Genomic DNA, 15,355 nt, shown 5'->3' with positions numbered 1-15,355 from the left:
GACATTCAGCCTTCTCTGTCAGAGAACTCTGGTTCCACAATAAACTACAATCTCAGGATTCCCTGACACTTAGCCAGGGCAGTTAAAGCCATCTCAAACTGTATTATCTCTGCAGTGTATTTTGGACCTTTGATTAAAATCTCTTCTGCTTAGTAAGCACTGAGTACCTGCACACTAAATATTACCCAGTCTCCCAGGTAGGAGAGAATGCTGTTGTGCCCATTAAACAGATGGGTAGCCTCTGAAAAGAATCTATGGCTTTGTGATGGATTAAAAGTCTAGTTGGCTGGGGACATGTCCTGTGCTTCGTATATTGTACTATAATGATAGAAATATGCAGGTGGTGGCTGTATGATCACTGTATTAGCACTGTCTTTAAAGCAGAGGTGGGTATCAGCAGAAAGCTAGTGTTAGCACCCCAGGTGAACCTTGGAGGGGGGGCTGCACCCACATCAAACCTATTCCTGACCCCCAATTTTGCCCCCAAATGCCCTCTACAGGACATATGGCATTCTCCTCATGTTTGGGGATTTTTGTGGGCTCCTAGAGGGGATTTCAGGTCATTTTGCAATGGAAACAACCTCCATCTCCTTAGAGAGGTTTTTTTTTTTTTACATTTTGAAGTAAAACAACTGTTGGGAGGGAAATTTACAAAATGTTATACTTTGTCCACCCCTGCTTTACAGAGTGTCATGTTTGAGGGACCCTGTCAGTAATAGGATATACAATGTACTAACGGCCCTTCTCATTTGTGATCTTCTGTTGGAAGATTTTTGCATTCTCTTTTTCCTCCTTAGATAGATAGGGATTTCCTGCATGCAAACCTCTCTCTCTCTCTCAGGAATTTTTCCCATGGGGACCTAAGTGCTTCTATCCTGAAAATGGTTAAAGTGTTGGCATCCCAGAAAAGCAAGCAAATTTGCTAATGCTTATCACACACAGAGCACAACAAGGGGTTAAAAGCACATTACAGTACTTGGGTCGAAAGCGAATTTGGGTTTTAGATGGATAAGGACAAATCCCCTTGCTAGCTTGGAAATAACTTTTTTTGCATATGCTCCAAACTGTCATTTTCACAAGTGCATCCACACACATGCTCCAGAGAGGGAAGGGAAACCCGGAAGGAAAATCCTCTTTGCCCCAGAAACCGTTTCAGCTGTTTTCCTGATGGTTCAATGTTCCCAAACTTTGTTTCATGAACAAAATTATTAAAAATACAGTTGCCCCTTGAAACCTGTGGGGGATCCATTCCAGACCCCCCCTGTGAGTTCCAGATCTCACGCATATTCAAGCCCCATAGACTTGAATGGAGCATGTGCATGTTAGGTTTAATGGTGGTTGCCCCTCTGCGGATTTCTAAGTCCGCAAATTTCAAGTCTATGGACTTGGAGGAGTTACTGTAATATATATAAAATTATCTTCAGGCTATGTGCACAAGGTATATATGAAACCTAAACAAATTTTGTGTTTAGGCTTGGATCCCATTTGCAAGATTAGGTACATATATGCAAATGCCAGTACAGTATTCCAAAATCCAAAAGGATCCAAAATCCCAAACACCTCTGGTCCCAAGCATTTGGATAAGGGAGATGCAACCTGTAACAACAACAACAACAAGATTTGTCCCCATCTGGATCTGCCTTAGGCATTGAAGCATCTTGAGACATTTTTGATCATTGGGTCTGTGTAGGTAAGCAAAGCTGGCTGGTGAAATAGTTAAAAAGGCAAAAACAGGATAAGGACCCAGAGTACTGATTCTAATAGAACTTGGAGAAAGAATCCCAGGGATGCTCTTAACAGACAAAAACTTCCAAATTTTCAACACATGAGTGCATTTACACTGTAGCAATAATTCAGCTTGGCACCACTTTCACTGCTATGGCTCCTTCCTACAGATTCCTGGAATTTATAGTTTTATAAGGCACCAGCAGAGAGGGTGAAAGTGCTTGTGAAACTACAAACACCTTGATTCCATAGAATGGAGAGACCTCTTAAAAGTGGTGTCAAACAGCATTAAAATTGTTTCTGCAGTGTAGATGCACTCATAGTTGAAGCCATCAATACTTGCTGGTCTCTGAAACAGGGATGAGGAAGGTAAGGCCTACCAGATGTTATTGTACTGCATCTCCCACCAGGACAACCAGATGTCCTCACCACGAAGGAGGGCAAGGCATGGCAAAATGGAGAGCTTTCAAGAAAAATGGAGGGGGGGGGAAGCTAAAAACACTCCTAGCAATGTAAAGTCATGCTTAAGTCCACCTCAAAATGGAGGGCATTTTGGAATTCTTCCTGGGCAGAAGGCCAAAATGTGCAGGGTGACCGCAAGACACGGTAAAAAGTAGGACCTTCAAGAAAAATGAAGGACATGGGCAAAAAATAAAAAAGTTCAAAACACTCCTGTCAATGTCAATTCATGCTGCTTAAGTCCTGCTCAAAATAGAGGGCCTTTGGACATTCCTCCTGGACAGAAGATGAAAATGTAGAGCACATCCTGGAAAGGGAGGACATCTTGTCCCCCTGAAGCAGGTGGACTGAAGGAAGAAGGTAAACTTCTGAGATCACCTCAATTCCTAAAACTGCTCACTTCCACCACACTGGAATTTATCCGAACGCAATCATGGGGTTTCATGTTATTGCATGAGAGGTGATCACACGCAATTTTGGGCAATGGCAAGCTATTTTCATGCAATGGGAAGTCAGTTTGAACGCAATTCGAATTAACTTAAATTAGCTGAACTAGCGAATTCATGTGAATGCGTTCTGGCCCCACTTTCTTTTCATTCAAAATTAAGAGAAATTCCTTCCGTGTGATAAACTCCACTGGAAGTAAGAGAGCGGTTCCCAAAGCCAACAACCTCTCTGCCTTTCCTTCCTTTCTTCAGCCCCCCCAGAAGAAACAGGTGTGGAAATTTCCCCAGGGCCAGCCTGACATTTTTCCTATAGAGGGGTCAGGGAGACGGTTTCTGAGGCCAGTAAGCCCTCTTTTCCTCCTTGCAAAGGAAGCAGGAGGAGGAGGAATGGGAAGGGGGGGTGTGTGTTTCAATTTTGCCTTTTCTGACAGCAATGCCACCGAAGAATGAGGCCTCCCTGCTCTTCTCCATGATACCCAGACACCGCCAAGGAGGACATGGCACCGCAAAATGGAGGCCATTCCTGCACCCCCACCAAAAGGAGGACCAGACCAAATAAAAGCTCATAACACTCCTAGAAAGATAAATTCATGCTTCTTAGCCAGGCACAAAACAGAGGACACTGGGGAATTCCTTCTGGACAGAAGGTGGAACTGTCCAGGGCGCCCAGGGGTCTTCAAACCATCAAGGAGGACAAGGCACCATGAAATAGAGGGCCCTTGAGGGGGAAAAATGGAGGACATGTCCAAAGAAAAGCTCAGAACACTCATATATAAAGATCAAGCCATGCTTCTTAGCCAGGCTCCAAATGGAAGACCTTTTGAAATGCCTCCTGGACAGAAGATAGAAATGGACCAAGTGAGCAGAGCTCCCCACAGCAAGAAAGGGACAAGGCACTGCTAAATAGAGGATGCTGAATAAACAATGGAGGACCTCAGTGGCATCCCTAGGGTTGGTGTCACCCTCTGCAGTAACTCATGGCGTCAACCCCCCCCCCCAAAAAAAAAACCTGACCTCCTCCCATTTCACATCCTACAGAATCCTTAGCAATGCTTTTTTGCACTAATGTTATTTCTAAGGTCTGTTACAGACTGCCAAAATAAAGCTGCTTCAAGTCTCTTTGGAGGTATGCTGTTTAAATGATGCATGCATCCTAAGAATCCGGAAGCTGCACCAAAGCTGCACTCTGGTGCTTAGGAATGGAGTGTGGCGTTGGCGCAACCTCCAGACTCTTAGGACCCATGCATCATTTAAATAGCATACCTCCAAAGAGACCCGAAGCAGCTTTATTTTGGCAGTCTGTAACAGGCCTAAATCACAATTCCCTGGTAGCACTGAGGGCAAGGCTAACAGCTGTGACATAAACAACTAGCAAAATTAAAATTATACTTTCAAATTACAATATCACATGCATGACCTAAATGTATTGACATACACAGTTTGAAGATTTGGTTAAAATGTGATTATTATTTTTTTAAAAAAAGAAAAATTTTAAAAGAATATTTCTTAATTTTAAAAAAATTTGAAATTTGAAATTTGATTTTTTAAAAAAAGGAATGTGAGGCTTCTCTTTTCTTCTCCCACTGAGCCCCCCCCCCCCTCCCACCATTTTTAAAGCATTTCAAAGGGAAGCAGATGAATGCCACAGCCCATTTCTGCCAAAAAGTAAGCGTTTGAAGAGCAATGGTGTCACCCGCCATTAATAATATAATTTATTTATAGCCCGCCTCTCCTTGCAGATCGAGGCGGGTTACAACAAACAGAAGAAGACTAAAATACAATATAGAGTTAAAATTCACATTTCTAATTAACCCCGTAGTGACGCCCCTGGAGGCCCTTACAACACAAAACCTCCACTCCAGAAATGTAGGTCCACCCTTCTTAGACAGGCTCCAAAGGGAGGCCCTTTGGAAAGGCCTCCTGGAAGAGAAAACGGCTGAAATGTTGTTCTTGTTGTTGTTGTTATTATTTATATAGCGCTGTACATGCAATCAATCAAATAGATAAATAATAAGCCTGCCTGTGGCGTACCTTCTACAAAATAATAAAATACAAAGAGGAGCTGTCCAGGGCGAGCAGATGAGACCTGGAGGACTTTCAAGAAACAAGGGGGTTAGTCTCAACTACAAAGCTAGATACATAGTAATAGAAACAGAAAGCCCTGCTTCGTGGGCAGGCTGGCCTTGGAGGGGCCCTGGGGAGCAGCCCTCCTCTCCTGCAGCTGGACCGGGAGAGACACAGGAGGCGGGGGGGGGGGCACTGGGTGCTGGCCAAAGGAGGCCCCCTCCCTCCCTGCCTGCCTGGCTGCCCAGCAGTGGCTCCGCAGCGCCCCCCTTTCCTTTGCATCCTCTGGGCGGAAAGGAGGAGGGGACTAGAGCTCCCAGGGCCCGGGCTGGGCAGCCGCAGTCCGCCCAGCCACCGCTGCTTTGGCCTCCCTCCTTCCCTGCGCAGCTGCTGGGAGACTAGGAGGAGGCTGCCAAGCGAGGCGAGGCGCGGCGGCATGGGCAGCCCGGCGCGGGCCGGGAGGATGCTCTGAGCAGCCCGGAAAGGGCCAGGGCCAGGAGAAGCGATGGAGGGGGCGGCCGGGGGCTTCTTGGTAGTGAGGCTGGGGGCTGGGGGCTGCCCCTCTCTTCCTTCTTCTTCTTCTTCTCCTCCTCCTCCTCTTCTTCTTCTCCCCCGGCGGCCGCCTCTGCTGCAGTGCTAGCAGCCTCCGCCCGCCCCTTCCACCTTGCAAAGCCAGAAGAACAAGACGGCGGAGGCGCTGCTAGCACAAGGGCCATGTAGCCCCCTCTCTCCTGCCGCCGCCTCCTCCTCCTCCGCTCCCAAGGCTGGACTAGCTAGGGTCCCCCCCCCCCACTCCCCCGGCCAGCCAAGGGCCAAGGAAAGGCAAGGGCGCAGCCATGAAGAAGCAGTTCAACCGCATGCGGCAGCTGGCCAACCAGACCGTGGGCAGGTAAGAGCCGGGCAGGACGGCTCCCTCAGGGGGGGCCACCAGCAGCCCACCCCCCTCCTCCTCTTCCTCTTCCTCTGGAGAGCTGGGCTCTCGCTTGTTGGGGATGGTGGGCCCTGGCTTGTTCTCCTCCTCCTCCTCCCATTTCTTCCCGCCTCTTTTCCCCTCTGGGGAGGAGGACCGGTTCAGGGGCAGCTGTGCTGCTTCTCCCGCCACCGGTGAAGGAAGGGACTGGGAGGAAAGAAAGAGGGCTCCCCAGACCCTGAGGCCTGCCTCCTCTTGGTGGGGGGTGCCTTCCTCGCCTTTCCAACTTAGGGCATCCCTCAGGCGAACCTGTCAGAGATAGTAGGGTTTTCTGGGCAAGGCTGGTTCAGGGGAGGCTGGGAGAGAGTGGCTTAATGCCCGAGGTCACCCAGTGGGTTTCATGGCCAAGCTGGGAATCCAACCCTCTGGCCCTGGAGAAGTTGTCTTTTCTGTTAACTTGTTTCATACCAAGCAGCTGCCTTGGGTCCCCCGAGTCTCTGGGAAGTGTGGGAAGACTGGCAAGGGGGCAGGAGTGGCATTGGGGGAGAGAGAGAGGGAGCAGGTGCGCAAGGTCTTCATTTCTTTGGTTTATAAGCCTGCCTCCCTCTCAGGAGTGGGACTCAAGGAGGCTAGTTACGGTAAAGCAGTATAAATGAGAAGCAGATAAGTGGAAGGATTCAAATTGTAAACATTAAAAAGAAACATGCCAGCAAAAGAAAACTCTAGAACCCATCCAGTTAAATATGACACCTAGCCTTCCACACAAAGCAAGGTCAGAGGCCAAAGGCCTTGTTGTTGTCGTGTGCCTTCTAGTTGTTTCCAACTGATGGCAACCCTAAGGTGACCCTCTCATGGGTTTTCCTTAGCAAGTTTCGTCAGAGGAGGTTTAACATTGCCATCCTCTGATGCTGAGAGAGTGTGACTTGCCCAAGGTCACCCAGTGGACTTATATGGCCGAGCCGGGATCCAAACCCTGGTCTCCAGAGAAATAGCCAAATGCTCCAACCACTCCACCCCACAGGCTCACTGGGACAAAGGCCTATAAAAGGGATTTTCCTTTTGCTTGGATTTATAGCTCTCCAGAGGGACAACTCTTGAACCTATTGCTCCTCCCTCAGAAGGACTTGTGCAGGTTTTATGAATGTTCTTATCCTGGTTGCCCCTTATAAAAGCAGCATATTGAAACCCACGTTTGGGTTGATAGCATCACCCAGTTATGCACACACCACTTCTTTGTCTTTCACCTCTTCTTTGAAATGCTTAGCTCAAGTCATTGGGAGCCTCAGAATCACTTCAGTCTGCAGCACTATTTGGATTGGGTTATGGTGGTGGTTTCAGAGGCTAAGGCTCCCTTTTCTGAAACACAATGACAAAGGTGGTCATGGGGTATTATTATTATTATTATTATTATTATTATTATTATTATTATTTAGGAGGGCAGTTTCTCATTCCTTGGGATTGCTGGCTAGCTGGCTCTTGTGAGAATCTGCTGGCTATTGGCAGAGCTGCCTTTGGCTCAGTGATGCAGCTCTGGGAGGAAGTGCTGCCAGCAGCTCCTTTCCAGAAAAAACGGAGCTCTTGCTTTTTGGGCAGTGCCACCGCAAGCATCTCTCATCTGTCCCCTGGTGTGGCTGCCAGGATTGGTCTGGAGCCAGGAGTGGCGCTGATGTGCTGGCTGGGCCTCCATCCAAAGCTTCGACTTGGTTAATTGTGATTGTATAATTCTCAGTGGTTTTGCACTATGCAATCTGTAGCGATTTTGCCCCTCCCTTGAAGGATGCAGCATTTTGGGAGGGTGGCAAAGAAGCTTGAAGCATTTGTGGGATGGAGAGGAGTGGTGTAGACTTCATGGATTGTGGATTGGGCTGTAGGGAAAATATCCTGGGACAATTTTTCTTCAGAGCCTATTTGTTTGATTTGTAGGCTGCTCCTGACAGCTGTAATGGGGAAAGTATTATTGAGAGCACTGAGCAGCTCTGCTTGTGGCAAGTTTGCATACTGTCCAGATGGGCAGCACATCATTCATGCCCTCCAATCTATCAAGCTGACATGTGTCCATCTTTACAGCTGTTAGCAGCTGTAGACCATCTTTGACTTCCTTCTGTAGCAGCTGTGTGAGCACTGAGGTTTTCCCTTGCAGTCTTAGGTTGAAGAATAGTGGGATATCTTTGTCTATCCACAGCTGGCAGAATTTGGGCTGATTTTATTGCTCATTCCTCCTCTAAGATTGCAGTTTGGCTCTACACTGTGGCTGCTCTTCCCTTTCAGTTGACTCAAACCTTCTTGTGGACTCTAGTCACGTCAGCGCTTTTTCGGGTTTAATTGCAGCAGCCACGGTGGCCCTGCTGTGAAGACTGCTTTTGATAAGTGTGCCTAAAAGCTTTTCTGCTGTGTGTTTCCCCCCTACACACACTGCCCTCCCATTGCATGGTTCATTTTGGCCTGTGCCCCTGAAACAAAGAGGTGCGGTTTCCTTATTTTCCTTTCTAACAATCCCATCCATTTAAGCAACCAAATCCTTTATTGGTGAGTGACTGGGCTGTGGAAACAGACAGCTGTTTAGCCCATGGGCACAAGTGTGTCTTGGTAGAGGGAGAGAGCTTGAACCTTTGGTACTGCTGTTTCAAGGTCTGGCGATGGGACCCTGGAGCCAACAGGAATAATAGCAGCCAATTTACAGAACAAATGACCTAGATTAGACATTGTAGTGGGAGGTGGCCTGAGTTGGAAGAGGATAGATGGGGAGAGATGGAACAGTACAATATGCAAAGCTCACATGGTCATGAGTCACATGATACCTGGCTGCTATATCTGTCTCACTTGTTGTATGAATCAAGGTACCACTTTGACCATCTGTGAGGGCCACACCCTCCCAGAGGTCAGCTGTGAGCCAGATGTAGGCTGCTCGTTGTATGTTAACTACACACAGTTTTTGAGTTTGTACCTGGCTGCTCTATCTGCCTCACTTTTTGTATGAATTAAGGTACCACCTCCAGCATCTGTGGGGATCACATTCTCCCAGAGGTCAGTTGTGAGGCAGATGTATGCTGTTAGTTGTTAACTACATACCCTTACTGAGTTGGTATAAATCTTGTGTGCAGCCCTAATGGGTGAAAGGCCCAGATGTATTACACACTCCTTTCTGCTTAATGTTTAAGCATGATTGGGTGTCATTAGCATATAAATAGACAAACAATTATTTATCATGGAAATAAATCCACTTTTGTCTACATGAACCATGCATGTCTTGGCTGTCTTTTGTGTGGAAGCATGATTTGTTTGAAGAGGAAGAAATGATCTAGCATTTTGAGAAAAATGCTAAGTCTTTATGGACCCACTGAAACTTCCAACTGCATGATGTGGCCAGAAATCATGGCTTAGTTCTTCCTGAATTCAAAACTCTGATCTCTCAAAGGCACCAGATGGTTTTAGAACAGGGATGGGACCCTCCAGATATTGTTGGACTGCAGATCCCAGCATTCCTCACCATTAACTGATCTTGGCTAGGGCTGTTAGATATTGGAGTGCTATGACCTCTGGTAAGTTGCATCATTCACACACTTGGTTCAGATTAGAACTAGTCAGATTTAAAATTCCAGTGCATTTTTTCATTCTTTTACGGTTGGCCCTCAGTATCCATATATTCCTTATCCATGGACGCAACCATCTAGCTTGAAAACATTTTAAAAACAGAAAATCCAAAAAGCAAACCTTGATTTCTGCGATTTTATAGAAGGGAGACTGTTTTACTATGACATTGATTTAATGGGATTTCAGCATCCGCTGATTTTGGTATCCATGAGTGAGCCTGGAACCAAACCCAGGAGACACTAAAGACCCACTGTATTTGTGCTCCTGGAAAAAATGCTCATGGACTTTCACAGTTTTTCTTCTCTGAACTTTTCTGCTACAGGAGTTCTAGGCATATGCCTTTCATATCCCTGGCTAAGGAATTCATGTTCCTTGTTGCTCTCAGGTTCTCCTGCTTCTGGTATTCCCATAGCTGACCATTGCAGAAACAGGATGCTGGACTTTGGTCTGATCCAGCTTGGCTGAGAACAGGACTTTGATCTGAATCCAGCAGTGCTTTTCTTGTGTACTTAACAAGTACACAGCTAACTTAAGTATTAATAGAATAAAAAGTCATCTATGCATTAGTCTCTGTCCTGCATCACTTTGATGGCATTCTACTTTTATATAGCAATAGGAGATGCTTCTTAGACAGGATTTCTCCCTCCCTCTGTCCCTGTCTGTGTGTGTATTCACAGGCCTGATATTTACTATGCTGAAGCCTAACCCCTCAGTTACCTTATTTGAAACCAGCAAGCCTAAATAGCCTAAAAGCTCCAGATCCTATCTGACCTGGGGAGCTAAGCAGGGTCAGCCCTGGTTAGTACTTAGATGGGAGACCACCAAGAAATACCAGCAGGTTCTGTAGGTTCTGTTTCAGAGGAAGGAATTGGCAAAACCACCCCTGAGTATTCCTTGCCTAAGAAAACCTATAAAATTCACAGGGTTGCCATAAGTCAACAGGTGACTCAGAGACACAAACACATACACAAAGCCTTCCTGGTTTGTTTTCCATGGAAATAGGATGTATGGTAGATAACCTTATGGCCTGTGGTTTGTTTGAGGTTCAGAGGTGTTGGGAAGAAGCCATGGTAAGTTAAAGAGGCAAATTGTCTGGTGCTGGAGACAAAATGGGAGATTTCTAATGGAAGCAACTAGAAAAGAAACAGTATGGATTGCTAGGTAATTCTGAATAAGCATGCTTAGGTGTGTATTCTCTGTAATACAGAAAAAAGAGATGCTCATCAGTGTGAAAGCAATTGTTTCTTGTGCTATTTTTTTGTCCTTCTCACAGCTCTTGTTCTTCTTCATGAGCTGGTCTGGTGGTAACCAAATCCTTGACCTTGTTACATTGATAAACAGAACCCATCAGATTGCAATAGCTGGGATTTATTGGGGATCCTTAGTTTAAACATTCCAGAGCAGCCAATAGCCATGTTAGATAGGAATCATGGGAGCTGGTCCAACACATCTTCAAATGGGGACTCGAGTTGAAAAAGAAGGAGAGTCATATCCATTTCATTGTTATAGCTCGTTATTGGATGTGGTATGATAAAATAGCTCCCCAACCCAAAGGCACATAGTAGAGTTATGAAAGATAAATGTCTACTGAGAAGTAAGTCTCAAAGAATTAACTGACAGTCCTTCCAAGAAAAGCTGATATAGGATTGCACCCTTAGTTCTTCTAGAGTCATTGTCATGAAGAGCAAGTGCTTCTCAAGCTATCTGATGTGGGGGACTAGCATCCTCCCCAACCCAGTGTGCCAGGGACCAGTAACATATTTCTGCCATGGGCTAGTTTTTTTCCTCTCCAGAAATTCACCACAGTCTGGCAGCTACCACTGACTAATAGGTTCATGGACCAGCATTTTGACTAGCACTGATGCAGAGCTGTGGTTTTCAACCTTTGGCTCCCCAGATGATTTGGACTGTAGCTCCCAAAAGCCTCAGACACCATGGTAAGTGGCCAGGGATTCTGAGAGTTCTAGTCCAAAACATCTGGAGGACTAAAAATGGAGAATCATTAGTGTTGAGAATGGACTGACAGAGTTCAACCAGCTTATCTCAAATTTATCAGATTCACTTTAAGTCACTGTTGGAAAATAAAACCTTTTGTAACTAATCCTTTAAAAACATTTAAAGTAATCAGTTTTCATATTCCTTGAAAGTACACAACTATTTGCTCTTTTTAAAAAGATTTTACAAAAAGATTAAACAAATTCATTGAAGATTGTTCTGTCAGTGCCTGCCTATTATCAAGATAGCTAGAAATAAATTTCCAGTGTGCTTTTAATTGCCAGATGGTGGGTACGGATAACAGGAAGGAATGGCTATTGCTGTTTTATCTAACAAAGCTAGTTGTTGGGCCAATGCAAACAGAATATTCAGCACCTAGATCCCTGTCTTCAGTACTGCTGTTTCTGGATTCAGCTGCTCCTTATATCCACACAAACTGTTTCCTGAACAAATCCCAGTTGCCCTTTTACTATCTTTAGATCTAACTCAGGAGTGTCTCTTAACCATTTCAGTTTACATAGGACAGAGTTTGGCACAGAAATATCCTTCATCACTCTGATGGATGACCTCTGTTGGACAAGAGATAAGCAGAGCACAATTTTGCTGATTTTCTGTGATTTCTTAGAAGATTTTGATAGCCATTAGCAATGATATCTTGTCTCTGTAGGTTGGAATACACAGCAGTGCAATAGTTCCACAGTTACCTACAAGTTTTAGAGAAAGAGCGAGCTTTGTTTGTTGTTTGTTTTGTTTGATTTGAATTGTGAGATTTCATAAGGTTCCACCTTCCTTCCCACACACTTAAATATTTACATGAAGCTTTGGGTGAATTCATCTAGGGAAGTGATGGTGCTATTAATATGCAGATGCCCTTATCTACATCATCAGAATCAGGTGGCACTGTGGAAGTCTAGACTTATTGATGTGCTGGGCAAAGGTCAATAAACCGAAGATGGATTTTGAGAGGCACATTACTTTGATGGTATCCAGCTTTACAAACTTAGCTTAATAGCTGGGGAAACATGCTCTTTCATCCAAAACTGTCACTATAGGTCCATGAGGCTTCAGTGACTTCAAGTCCCCTTTGCCAGCTTCATTTCAACCATCAGCTACAATATTTCCCTGATAAGGAGAGTCTGGCTACAGAGATATCAATTCTTGTAACATCAAATTTTATTATTATGTTTTCCATATGGGAGTGCCCTTGAAAACTAGGCCCTGCTCAGAGAAGTTTCAGTTGGTACAAAATACAACTATATCTAGTTCAGATATTCAGATGGAAAACCTAGGACCTTATCATATGGGGGAAATCGGAGCTTTAAACAGTGATTATCTCATGCAAAACACAATTAAGATTTTCACACACAGCACTATTAAACAGGCAATAAACAGCAACAAATCTTTTTCTGGATTTCCCCATTAATGATTTGTTGCTGTTTATTGCCTGTTTAATAGTGACATTGTGTGAAAATCTTCATTGTGATACTGCATTTTGCATGAGATAATCGCTGTTTAAATTGTTTAAATTTTGCCCAATTTCCCCTGTGTGATAAGGTCCCTACATTCCGGTGTGGGGCTGAATGAACCCCCATCAATGGTCTCCAGGATTTCTTTGTATGGGCCCCCCCCCCCCCCCCTTGGGCGAATCCTTTGTGACTTAGGAGCTGGCTGTAGGAGCACTCATATGGTGTCTGGATCATATTGCCTGCTCTCTTGAGTACATGGCAGGTCTTGCCCTGTTGTAGCAGATGTGACCTATCGTGCAGATACATCCTCTACAGAAATTTCCTAGAGCAGACTCCTGGATCTAGGAGGTTTTCCTAACCCATTTTCCCCCTTTTGGACAGGGCACATGATGGGTGAAGCTCGCCATTATTGCCTCAATGGTGTTTGTCTTTTGACACTTGTCTTCCTTTTGATGATAGGTTAAAACGTCTTTATGCAGTCAAGTATTGTGAGCCAGCATAGCATAATGGTTTGAGTGTTGGACTATTACTTTGGAGGCCAGGATTCAATTCCCAGCTTGACCATGAAACACACTGGGTGACCTTGGGCAAGTCACATTCTCTCAACCTCAGAGGAGGGCAATGTCAAGCTTCCTCTGAACAAACCTTGCCAAGAGAACCCCATGATTGGTTGGCCTTATGGTTGCCATGAATTGGAAATTACTTGAAGGTACACAACAACAACAATAACAAACAACAACATTTTAAATTATTACAGTTTTCAACTGGTAATATAGTTGATTTCCTTTCAGTTTTATTTCAATGTTCCATTTTTTAAAAGTAATCCTGCATTTCCTGTTCTGAAATCAATTTTTTGATCAGGAGTGGACAAGTGCGGCCCATGGGCTCCATGAAGCCCCTCAGGGCCATTTTTGTGACCTCCAGTCATGCAGATGGGTAAAAAAGTTAAATATTTGCTCCATAATGCCCAGAAATGATCTCTAGAGGGTGGAGGGGTCATTTCCATATGTTTGAAGTTTGTGAGTTGAAATTATTTTTAAATTGACCTTTCTGTGAAATCAGGATACAACATTATGATTGCCCATTCTGAAATTCCATAAGGATTTGATTGGCCATATAACTGGAGACAGAGCACATGATCAGATAAGAGTTGTAGCTACTCTTCATCTTGTTATACTTCCTTAGTGGGAAGTGAGTTGTAGAAATAGGCCCTTCCTTTTACCTTATTTTAGCCCCTTCCCTCCTAAGAATGAATTCAGTGTCCATCAAAATCAGCTTTTGTGTGTGTGTGTGTGTGTGTGTGTGTGTGTGTGTGTGTGTGTGTGTAGAACTGGGTAAAGGAGGCCTTTCCGTTGCTCCCAGTTCTACAATTGATAATGAGGTGGCTTATGGGTCATCTTCTTGGCATGGACCAATGTGAGGATTTGAGTTGGAGCATCTTCATCCTGTTTGGATCTCATTGAACCTTTTTGCCTCACATAAACAACCATCATTCTGTTTAGGGCTTTCCCAAATATAATCACCAAGCTCAGTGGTTCTCAAATGGTGGGGTGAAACCTCCAGGGAGGCATGAGACATGGAGGCCCTGATCCCTCCCCCTCCTCTTTCCAAACCTTTTCATGTGTGAAATTTAAATATACATTGAGTTAAATATTAAATTTACTTAAATAAAACTATTCTAATCTGAATGATGTTATGTCCTTATAAAATGTTAAAATATGAATATATACATGAATGTGCAAATGAAAACATGCGCACTAAATAAGGAAAATATATATATATTCATACACTACATTGGGTTGGGTGGAGATGAAACATTTGCATGTAGATGTAAAAGGGGAGAGGGTTTCCTAAGGGTACAATGTTTAGTATCACTGATGTAGCTATTTTGTTATCCTTCCTTTAGAAAAGTCTGGTTCAAATTGGGAAGAGTGTGTGGTGTGTGTGTGTGTGTGTTAGCTCAGCTTGTGGTCATAGGTGGCACTGGAAATATCTCATCTCCGTCTCCACCCCCACCTCTGCCTCCATGTATTTTCTGTTTCCCAGGCTGTAACTATGTACTAAGCAGACATCTGTACCCAGCTATGAATAAAAAACGTCACTGGGTGAATATTTCCTGCAGGTTGTTCTCTTACAAGAAAGAGAATCAGATTATTTGCATTTTAACCCCGTTGCTTCTCAAATCTCAGGATGTTTCTTTGGCCATCACAACATTTCCTTCAGATAGCAACTTACTGGGGGGCTATTCTGTAAAAAGAAGAGATGCAAGAAGCCAAGGCAATCAGTATCTGTCTATTTGTTCCTTTCTCTTTCTACTGGAAACAGAGTAGATTTTTTTGCCCTTCCTGCATTTCCTTCTAACTTCCTTCTTTTGAAACAGATTAAGGTTGTCAGTTGGGCTACAAAATGGAAACAGAAAAACACAGGCAGAGGAAACTGTTAAAATTAATTCACAGTCCTTCAGCTGTATGTCTTCCAAAAAGCAAGTTCATCCTTCTGGAAGGCTGGCAATCCCCCCCCCCCACCTCCTCCAGCACACTTGAATGCACAGAATAAAAACAGTAATGGGTAATTTGCATTGAAATCTCTGCTTTTGCATGAAAATATGCTTGCTGGATCTGTTATCAGCATCTGGGCCTTGTTGTTGTTGAAAAGATGAAGAGGATAACAAACATAGTGTAAAAGAGAATTGCTTTGCA

At 44.5% G+C, this 15,355-nt stretch overlaps 1 protein-coding gene across 7 annotated transcripts in view; it reads left to right on the top strand.

Annotated features, from left to right (window-relative positions):
* The first annotated feature begins 4,994 nt into the window (after positions 1–4,994).
* The window catches only part of ARHGAP44 (Rho GTPase activating protein 44), a 142,165-nt gene continuing 131,804 nt past the window's right edge, over positions 4,995–15,355 (top strand). For 2 of the 7 annotated variants that reach the window (XM_042450018.1, XM_042450017.1), the window contains exon 1: positions 4,996–5,583. In XM_042450018.1, coding sequence (XP_042305952.1) covers positions 5,531–5,583 — 53 coding nt within the window. In that variant the 5' untranslated portion in view covers positions 4,996–5,530. Of the gene's footprint in view, positions 5,584–15,355 lie in introns of all 7 variants that reach the window. The other 5 variants (XM_042450024.1, XM_042450022.1, XM_042450021.1 and 2 more) reach the window with 4 other exon arrangements.

Source organism: Sceloporus undulatus, chromosome 2 (assembly GCF_019175285.1).
Source record: "Sceloporus undulatus isolate JIND9_A2432 ecotype Alabama chromosome 2, SceUnd_v1.1, whole genome shotgun sequence".
NCBI lineage: Eukaryota > Metazoa > Chordata > Lepidosauria > Squamata > Phrynosomatidae > Sceloporus > Sceloporus undulatus.
Note: the sequence above shows the minus strand (reverse complement) of the source record. Positions and strands in the feature narration are given on the sequence as shown.